The sequence below is a fragment of the Poecilia latipinna genome, unplaced genomic scaffold (genome assembly GCF_001443285.1).
Source record: "Poecilia latipinna isolate Pla-1442-1.1 unplaced genomic scaffold, P_latipinna-1.0 Scaffold989, whole genome shotgun sequence".
In the NCBI taxonomy this organism is placed as follows: Eukaryota; Metazoa; Chordata; class Actinopteri; order Cyprinodontiformes; family Poeciliidae; genus Poecilia; species Poecilia latipinna.
This window is the reverse complement of record NW_015113605.1, coordinates 100363-110390: the sequence shown is the minus strand read 5'-3', so window position 1 is coordinate 110390 and position 10028 is coordinate 100363. Positions and strand designations below refer to the sequence as shown.

The 10028-nt window shown below is 42.8% G+C and overlaps 1 protein-coding gene across 3 annotated transcripts in view; it reads right to left on the bottom strand.

The window, feature by feature from the left end:
• Positions 1-10028, bottom strand: part of tiam2b (TIAM Rac1 associated GEF 2b) — a 45736-nt gene that overhangs the window by 19246 nt on the left and 16462 nt on the right. For all 3 annotated transcript variants that reach the window (XM_015050392.1, XM_015050391.1, XM_015050390.1), the window contains exons 3-8: positions 8089-8186; positions 5799-6824; positions 3524-3959; positions 2746-2921; positions 1864-2088; positions 557-742 (exon numbers count right to left, since the gene is read on the bottom strand). In XM_015050392.1, coding sequence (XP_014905878.1) covers positions 557-742; positions 1864-2088; positions 2746-2921; positions 3524-3959; positions 5799-6818 — 2043 coding nt within the window. In that variant the 5' untranslated portion in view covers positions 6819-6824; positions 8089-8186. The remainder of the gene's footprint in view (positions 1-556; positions 743-1863; positions 2089-2745; positions 2922-3523; positions 3960-5798; positions 6825-8088; positions 8187-10028) is intronic.

The window sequence follows — 10028 nt, the reverse complement described above, 5'->3', positions numbered from 1 at the left end:
AGGAAAACTCCTGAACAGGTTCACTGAACAGGTTCACACAGAGGAAATCCCCTGAACAGGTTCACACAGAGGAAAACACCTGAACAGATTCACTGAACAGGTTCACACAGAAGAAAACACCTGAACAGGTTCACACAGAAGAAAACACCTGAACAGGTTCACACAGAGGAAAACACCTGAACAGGTTCACACACACCTGGAGGATTAAACCCAAACTGTACCAAACTCCTAAATAAAGGATTTATAGTTCCTTAATGTGATTTTACAAGACATGAATTGAAACATCTGGAAAGAAGGAAAGAAAGGGAGGACAAAAAGAAAAAATTAAAAAGGAGAGGAAAGAAAGGAAAGAACAACAGGAATAAAAGGAAGGAAAGGAAAGAAAAAAGGAAGGAGACAAAGGAAAGGAAGGAAAATTGAGAAAGGAAAGTGAAGAGGAAAGAAGGAAGGAAGGAAGGAAGGAAGGACAACTCAGTTTTTGACAACCAGAGAGGATTGAAGGAGTACTTCCTTCCAATCTTTTCAGAATAAAAGTCGTGTGTTAGCAGCTTCCTACCAGAGCGTGGAAGGAGGAGACGGAGAAGATTCCCAGCCTTCCCAGTGAGGCTTTGGAGGGGCGGCTGGCCACGGCCAGGAGGCTCTTTGGGTTGGGCAGCTCAGAGCCCTGCAGGCTGGACTGGTAACACCGGAGCCGGAACAGGTCCAGGTTCAGCTTCTCCAGGTTCTGCTCCCACTGCTGGATCTGAGCAGCGACACAGGTCCAGTTAAAGTTCTGACACAGTGAAACTTTCCACTTTCATTTTTATTAAGTTTTTTTTTTTTTTACAAACCAATAATGTTAAACCTGCAACTTTCTTAAGTAGAAAGGAGGAAACCTGTGACCATATATTTCAGTTTGTGTTGCTGAAAAGTACAAAAATGATAATTACCCAAAATATCATTTTAAGAGTTAATTTCTATTAATTAATTACATTGATTGTAACACGTAATTTTTTTATGCATTTCCTTTTAATGCCTATAAATCTGACGCACAACAGACATTATAAGAGTTTATACCTGGAATAAACATGTGAAGAAACCAGAACTTAGCTTATTAATTGTGATTAATTGATTTGATTAATTGATTTGTGTTAAAAATCTTTTAACACAAATAATTACCTTTAATTTTTACGTACAAAAGTTCCTGCCAGAACTTTGTATTCATGCGTTTCTGGTACACCCATAAATCTGACGCACAAGGGACATGCTGCATGTTTATAACTAGATTAAATATGTGAACGCTACAGCTGGGACTTTAATCAAATAGTCCCAGCTCTATTGATTAAATACATAAGTTTTATTGAACATATGCACCTACTGACACACTTAGGTGCATATGTTCAATAAAAAATTATGAACATATTCACCTAATGCAAAAAACTAACGTTCTGTTGGTTTTTCAACAGAAGGATTATATAAAAAATAAGTAAAACTAAGAACTGAACCAACCAACTCCCCTTCACATCTCAGATCTCTGAACTCAAACATTTTAACCGATTTCCCTCCAGTCCTTTGGAAAAGGAGGGAATCACCATAGCAACCAGCGACTAGCTACTTTTTGTGTGTTGGATTTTCAAAATAAAGCCATCGCTCCAGCTCTTTCAAAGCTAATGTTACTAAAACATAAAAAGCTTCAGCATTGCTGGTTGCTGCAGCCGTCCAACACATCTGGACGAGGCGTTGACTCAGCGCTGAGACATTTTCCTGCCGTTATATAATCCGTTCTGAAGTTTCGCCTCTGACTCAGAGCAGGATGCCTGCTGCTGCACTTCTGCAGCTTTAGGAAGGAAAACTCTGTTGGATCGGAGCGGCCCGGTTCCTGACCTGGCTCTCCACCGCCCGCCGGTTCTTCTGGTCCTTGATGATGGACAGCTGCAGCTCGGCCATCTTCTTCATCTTCCCGTCCATGTCGATCTTGTGCAGCAGCGAGCGGCTCTGGCAGCGCAGCAGCCGCAGCGTGTCCTCCTTCCCCTGACGCCTGGCCAGCAGGGCGGCGCTGGCCGAGTGGATCGCAGTCACCCAGTTCTCCAGGTCCGTCTGGTTAGTGGCCTGACAGAAAACAGAGTTAGCATTAGCACAGATCTAACTTCAAACACTGCTAATATGAACCTACTTCAAACTTCACTTAAAAAAGTCAACAGAAGAAAAAGCAAGACAAGATGGCGGAGGATGAGATAAAGCAATATGAGACAAGATCCAACGAAGTGAGAAGAGATGAGACATGAAACTGAGACCGAAAGAGAAGAGATGAGACTTTTACTGATCAGTAACTTCAGAGTTACTGATCAGTTACTGATTTTCTTACAGTGAAGAGCAAGAAAATCATTCCAGGATTTTCTTGCTCTTCACTGAAGTCATAAAGATTCAGTCTGGCGCAGTAATTAGCAGCGTTTGTGACTCCCAATTGACTCCTCCTCCTCCTCCTCCTCTCTGTGATTTATGTCTGTAAACTCTCTGCTGCTCAGTTACTCTGGGAATAAAGAAGTGCTCCCTGAGCTCATAAAGCTAAAAGGGGAGCAATTAGGGCGACCCGAGTGGTTTTAAATAAATCAGAGGTCAACAGTGGTTCTGCAGAGGAAGGTCGCTGCATCTGACAGACACACAGATACATTTTCTTGGTGTTTTCTGCCAAGTTAGCTGGTTTCTGCTCCTGTGTGGCGTTTAAGGACGCAGTCAGAGTGTGGGACGTTTCCGATGTTCTCTCACCTGGAACATGTAGACGTCTCCGTGTGAGTTGCTCAGACAGAAGACGTGCTCCCTGCGCGGATGCTCCGGGACGGCCTGGACGATGCTGTCGTCCGCCAGCAGAGCGTAGCGAGGAGAAAGGTCCTGCTCGGCGCCGCTGATCCGCCCGAACGTCGCATAAAACAGCAGACTGCAGCCTGAAGTCATCAATTAAAGACTGATTTTAATGCAACTCGTTCTGACTGCAGACCAACTTCAATTTTCCACACAGATTGTTACCTTAAAAGGAAACTAAATCTGACATGTTTAACTTTTTATGATCTCCATCCCTTTTTGTCCCTTTCATCCCTCTATTCCTCTCTTCTTCTTTCTAATCCTCTTCATTTCTATTTATAGTCTCCTCATCATCCTCATTCTCTCTCTTTAGAGCTCCTCTCATCCCTCTATGTTGACATCTCTTCATAATTCTCCCTTTAGAAAGTTTTTTATCCCTCTCATTCCCCTGTAATCCTCTTCCTGACCCATTTTCACTCCACTCATCCTCTTCATCCTACCCGTCCTCATTCTCTCTCTTTAGAGCTCCTCTCATCCCTCTATGTTGACATCTCTTCATAATTCTCCCTTTAGAAAGTTTTTTATCCCTCTCTTCCTGACCCATTTTCACTCCACTCATCATCTTCATTCTTTGTAATCTCCTCTTCATCCCTCTCCTCCTCCTCATGTGTCATTCAAACATGTCAGAGTTGATCTACGTCAGATAAATTTCAGCGCCTCGGCCTCAGACTGATGAATGAATCACCTTTCAGTGTGACCCAGTAGCGCCTCCACTTCCGGCGGGCGACAAGCTCCAGCTTCCTGTCCTTGCTGACGGTGATGAGCGCTTTGAAGTAGAGCCACCCCGCGCGCCGCACGGCGCCCTGATCCGTCTCCAGAAACCCGTCCAGATCTCCTCCCGCCTCCTCCTCCATCTCCTCCTCTGCGTCGTCGTCGTCCTCTGACGGCTCGGTCCGGTCGGCCGCGCCGCCGCAGCCCGTCTCCAGCTCCTGCATGAAGCTCCTGTAGACGTTCTGCCGCTGAGCGTCGCTGCTCTGGTTCTGATTCGGGCTCCTGGAGAAGTCCCAGTGGGCCGGAGGGAACTGGTTCTGGTTGAACTGGAGGAGAGGGTTGGAAGGCCAAGGAGCGCCGCCATTCAGGCTGCTGATGAAGACGCCGGAGGAGTCGCTGCTGTGCGGCTCCTGCAGGGAAACCAGACAGAAGTTTTGACTTTTCAACTGGACTTTAAGAAGGGCGTTCTGGGGCATCAAGTTTTTGGGGCAGCCCAAAGATTTTGAATCTTTTTGAAAAATGAAAGCATCTTTATACATTATTAGGAGCATCAAAATAACAATTTATGCAGGAAGTGGACAGTAACTAGTAACATTTACTTTTTGCAAAAATATTTACTTTTAGGAGTAGGTTTACTACACTGTACTTTTTACTCTTACTTGACTAATATTTCTGAATACTAGACCCACTTAAAGTAACTTCACTGAATGAACAAACAAAAAGAATCATCATATGTTTCACTTTAAATATCTTAAAGTGAAACATCTTGTTTATGCGCTAGTTCTGTTATTCTAATAATATTTTGATAGGTTGTAAAGTACTAGAAGTACTGGAAGTACTTTACAACACATGCAGTACATTTACATTAGTTACTACTTGTAGATTTTGTTTTAAAATTTTTTTAAAGGTGTTTCATCTGCCTGAATCTGTAACTTTCTTATTTCTCAAAATTATTTATTTCTTTTTAATCTTTAAAATAGCAGAATTTGCAACAGTGCATTTTTGTTTGCGATATTTTAAAGTTTTAAATCAGATCTTGTGATTTAATCTTTTAAATCAGTACTTGAGTAGCTTTTTAATGAAATACGTGAGTAATTTCTTGGATGGATAAAAAATGTTTTGAAGTAGTACTACTCACACCTGAGTCCAATTTCAAGCAGGAATTTCAATTTGATCTTTTCTGGAGTAAATTTGTTATGTATTTCTTGTATGAATTAACATGCCTCCCTCGTTTTAATATGCTGTCATTATGGTTAACTATTGATTGGGTGGCCGGCGCGCGCCTGATGAGCGACGCAGTAAAACGACCCGTCAGCATCGTTCTCTCTGCTTTCTGTGGGTTTATTTGCAGAAGCTGTTTGGGGTTTATGAGCTGCTTTTACAGACCAACTTTTCCTCCTCATTACAGCTAAATGGGTGTGAAAACACTCCAGAGTCGACGTAAAAAAACATTTAAGCGACTCCACCCATCGTTTGGATGACATTCAGGGACAAAAATGATAAAAACATGTTGATTTGTTGGTTTTGATGAACAATGATGTGGATTGTTTTGGTTCCTTTTCAGCATTTGGACAACAGAATTTAAAACTTAGAATCAGGAGTTCGACTTTGGTTCCACTTTGATCTCAATTAATACACTCTAAATATAAATGTAGAAAAATAAAAATAAAGGATTAGTTGTAAAAAGGTATTTAAAAAGTGCTTTAAATATGCTTTTGAACCACTGACCAACATTTTGATGTGTAATGACGGCATATGCTTCAGTTGGTGATGACTTTGTATTTTTATGTTTTTGTGATGTGAAGTACTTTGAACAGCTTTGTTAATGAATACAAATAAAGTTAATTACTTAAAAGAAAAGTCTGCTAAAGTTTTAGTTTGTTAAACCTTCTGACACAGTTGGATATGATGTCTAGAAACAAACTTTTAACCAAATCGAACTCCAATAACATCACATTGCACTGTGTAGATTAATGTAAAACTAGTTTACAGGTTTTAGGAAAGCAAACAGTAGGAACTTGTTTTAAGTCATTAATTCATTCATATTCATGAATAAGTTAAAATTAAAATTTGCCAGTGGAACTGATTCATTCATCATTATTGGCTAAAAAGTTATTTGTATGTTAGTTTTTGTCTTGATTCAGGAATACTAAGATATGTGGACTAGAAACACAAATATTGGTAATATTTTGTGTTTTTGCAGTGTAGGTGCAGGTTTTCCAGGTTTTCCAGGATTTCCAGGTTCTTACCTGGATCCGCCTCTTCTTGCGGCTCAAACTGCCCGTCCAGTCGCTCAGCTGTCGGATCCGACTCTTCAGGAAGTCTTTCCGGTTGTTCCCGGAGAAGGCGGCGCTCCCTGGCTCGGCTTTACGACTGGGCAGCGTGTGCGAGAAGTACCGCGGCTCGAAGCCTCCAGCAGACGGCGCCTCCTCCTGGATGATGTTGTCCATGGTTGGTAGCTGTTGCTGCTGCTGCAGGAAAGAGTCTGCTGACGTTGGAAAGGCTGGAAGCGCGTTGTGTCTGCCGTCTGACGGTGAAGCCAGGTTGAGGTCATGGAGGTCAGGCTGAAGGATGACGGAGTCCCCGATGCCGCTGTCCTCAGTGCGGCCAGAGGAGCAGCTGTTGTGGCCTTTGGCGCCCTCTGCAGGAGGGAACAGGAGGGCGGAGCTAAACCCAGGTGAGACGTCCTCCACCTGAGTGGAAGAGCAGGTGTTGTAGCCGCTGCTGGTGTCGACGCTCTGCCCGCAGACGAACACACTGTCGGTGAGCTCGCCGGCGGTGCCCCAGGGCGAGTCGTACCAGGACCCCTCTGAGCTCAGCGAGCTGCCCTTGCTGGTGCGGTGGGACGACTCTGGGAGGAGGTTGGTGGGCGGCGGGCCCTGCGGCTCAACAGGAACCACCCTGGTGTTCGTGAACTCCACCCTCATGCTGCCATCTTTGCTGAGCAGAACCTTGGGACTGCCGCCACACTGCAGGGACGCCTGATCACCTTTAGGTCCCTGGAATCCAAACGGACTCCTGCGGCCGTCCTGCGTCCGGTCGCCTCGGTTGAACCTCTGAGGGGATCCTGCGCTCTGTTTGGCGCCCCCTCTGGGCGCGGACTCGTACTGCCAGGAGGCATGCTGGCCCCGGTGGCCCTGGCCCCGGCTCTGGCTGCTCCGCCACCAGCTGCGGGCCGACGTTACCTCTTCCTTCTTGGCGGAGAACCTCAGGGAGCCGCAGGGTTTGACCGGAGAGCTGAAGCTGCTGTGACTGTCTGTGTTTCCCATGGCAACCTGGAAAATGACATCATCAACATGAAGACAGTGAGAAGTGAATGAAAGTGGGAACTCTGAGCTGGGATGGACGTCAGACTTCAAACATTCCCATCTCAGAGTACAACTAGAACGCAACGCCCATTCCCAGGCCTTTCTGGTTCATAACCTCTTCACTTTCATTTCCTACACTCAAAAAATACAAAATCTTTCTTGTTCAAATATTTCAGCACATTTAAAAAAGATAAAGCGAACCTACAGGTAACTTTTCAGCAAGATTTAAGATTCTTTTAGTTAATCATTCCATAATATTGGTGAAAAATGACTGTTTCCACTGGCAGTTTATTTTACTTGTAACATCTTTTTTCAGATTATGCAGAATTTCACAGGATGAGTAGTCTTGTGCACTGAACAGCTCTGGTTTTAATAGAAGAGCAGCAAAACCAAAGAAACTGTCAAAAAAAGCTAAAAGGCATTTAGGAGAAATGACCTCCATGCAGAATGCTGAGATGGGCAGAAAAAGCAAAAAAACAAAACAAAAAACAAACAAAAAAATTCAAACTGACATTCAAAAATACCTTATTAATCCCAAAAGAAAATTAACTAAATCATCCCCACCCCCAATGTTAAGCATGATGGTGGCATCATCATAATATGGAGAAGATGCATTTCTTCTGGGAAGAGGTGATTGGAAGGTGGTCGCTGCAGAACCTGTTGTAGATTTCCTCCAAAAAACCTGCAGCTGTAACTGTATAGAAAAGTGGTTCTAAAATGCTTTACCCCAAATGCACGCCACACTTTTCAGATTTTTGTTAAGGGTAAAACATTTTATTAAATGTTAAATTGCAGGAACCCATGGTGATGAAATCAGGCTGATAAGACTGTATTTATAAAGTATCTGAACTCATCATGAACAAGTAAACAGCAACAGAAACTTCAAGGGATTAAAAAGCTGCAATAACTTTAAACTTCAAAGTTTGACTAATTTTAACTGAACTATTCAAGATGAAATCAGAAATGCTGACATTAGATTCCTGATCAAATTCAGATTTTTCTGTTACCCTTTTGAACATTTACTGATTATTTCACCGACCAATGAAACGTCTTAAACTCTGCTGCAGTAATTCCACCTGCTCCGTTTAACATCCAGCTCTCTCTCCCTGAAATGAGCAGAAATGACCTAAATGACCTGAAATCAGTTTGATCCAGAACCAGGATCTCTTCTGTTGATAAAATGAAACCAAAACTTTCTGCTTCTCAGTGTAAAATGATGCAGGATTTTTACCGGTTTTCAGATCTGCAGCTGCCTCTTCATGCTCCGTCCTCCTCTGCGTCCTTCCAGCTCCTCTCTCTCTCTCTCTTTCTCTCCCTCTTTCTGCTCATCTGTTGGGAGAACAGAGGGAGGGAGGGGCTTTGTGAGCTCCAACACACAGACTTTCCTTTTGTACGAACCCCTTCCCCTCCTCCTTCCCTCGCTCCTTCTCTTCCATGACGTTTCTGTTTCTGAAACCAGACCTTGTCCTCCTCCTGTTTATTTTGGTTTTCTGGAATGCTGAGCAATTTTCGCCTGGTTTTCTTTCCCTCTGCTCCTTTTTTCCTGTCAAACATGAAATCTGCAGGCTGAGCTCATCTGGCTGCAGCTGCTCAACCGTTCAGAACAACGGAGTCCAGTTAATCATCAGCTACAAGGTGTTGCTGAGATGGTACAGCTCCCTCTGAATGTTTACTGAAAAATATTAAGATGCATAAAGCAGAAGGGAGCTCTGACAGCCTGAGGAGGATAAAAACCCAACTGGACAGAACCAAGTCCATTTACTGAACTCCAGTAAATACTTATTCACACTTAGATTAAACATAAAGCCTTTATGACATGTTGCATCATCTGATAATGTAAAAAAAAAAACTCTGTAAAAATAATTTGTCTCTCGTTGGATTTGTTTTTTTAACACAAAACAAATCACTAAATGATACTTTTCAGCTTGAAAATTAAAACGTTTCCCCTTTTTTAAGATAAAAATGGAAAAGAGAAAAAAGGAAGAAAAGAGAGAAAAGGGAAAAAAAAGGAAAAAAAGAGAAAAAAGCCAGAAAAGAGGAAGAAAAAAAGGGAAAACGGAAAAATGAAAACTGCAAAGACTTAACAAAAGCCTAAAAGTGTCTTACTGACAACTATACAAGGCAGCAAGGCATCAACCAGTTGGATTTGAACTTGCAACCCTCAAAGCATCACTCCAAACTCTCTCAATCATTTTTCAATGAACTGTTTTGCAGAAATATAACCGCACTCTGGATCTCTGCCTATTCTGAGTTCTGCATTCACAGTTTTCTGGGGAAAGTGACGCAAAATTATTCATGACAAATTTGCAGATTTTTTGAAAGAGCATATCTACATAGTTCCATAAACAAAATGCAACTCTGGAATCTGAAATATTAGGCTGCAATGCCACTTGACAAACTATTGGCTGACATTTACAAAGCAGCCAATCCAAGAGCAGCATTTATTTTCCTTTATGCTGATTGGATGAAACCCCAAGAGTGCAGATGAGGAAAACTGTAGATTTTTTAGTAGTGCTAAAACAGTTTCAAGTTTACATATCAATGTATATTAGGGTGTATTTGGTGTTTGAACTATTAAAATATGCATTTATAAGCATTTTTAGAGGGACCTCGTTGAGCCTTGTTGTAAAGTGGGATCCGTTTTTCTACTCTGAGCAAACAGAACAGGATTTCCTGCTGTGCTTAAACCAACAATCTTTGACATGATCAGAAATCATTACTCAATTCTTCTGCAGAGCAATAAAAACTCTGAACATTCATTTCCGCTAACGGGTCAGAGGTTCCGACAAACTCAAGGTTCAGTGCGTAAGAGCCGGGCAGCGCCCATCCTGTCCCAATGGAGGAAGAGGGAGGAAGACGAGCCACTGACCCCCGAACGCATCGCCGACCTCTGACCTCTCCTGAAAGAAGCGGGCTGAACCCTGGACAGCTGTGACTCCAAGGAGGAGGTTTAATCAGAGGAGGAGTTTGTCTCACACAGTTTCAGCTTCTAATGTCCATCAATAATCTGACAGAGGTTTTCCCGCATTCCTCACTTCAGTGAAGTTTTTCCCTCTTCCCAACATTTAATGCTGTTCTGGCATTAAAAGCATGAAGAATAGTATCTGTTTATTGTGCTTTATTCTCTCTACAAACACGTCAAGGTTTTCAACAGTTTGAGAATTACGTCCT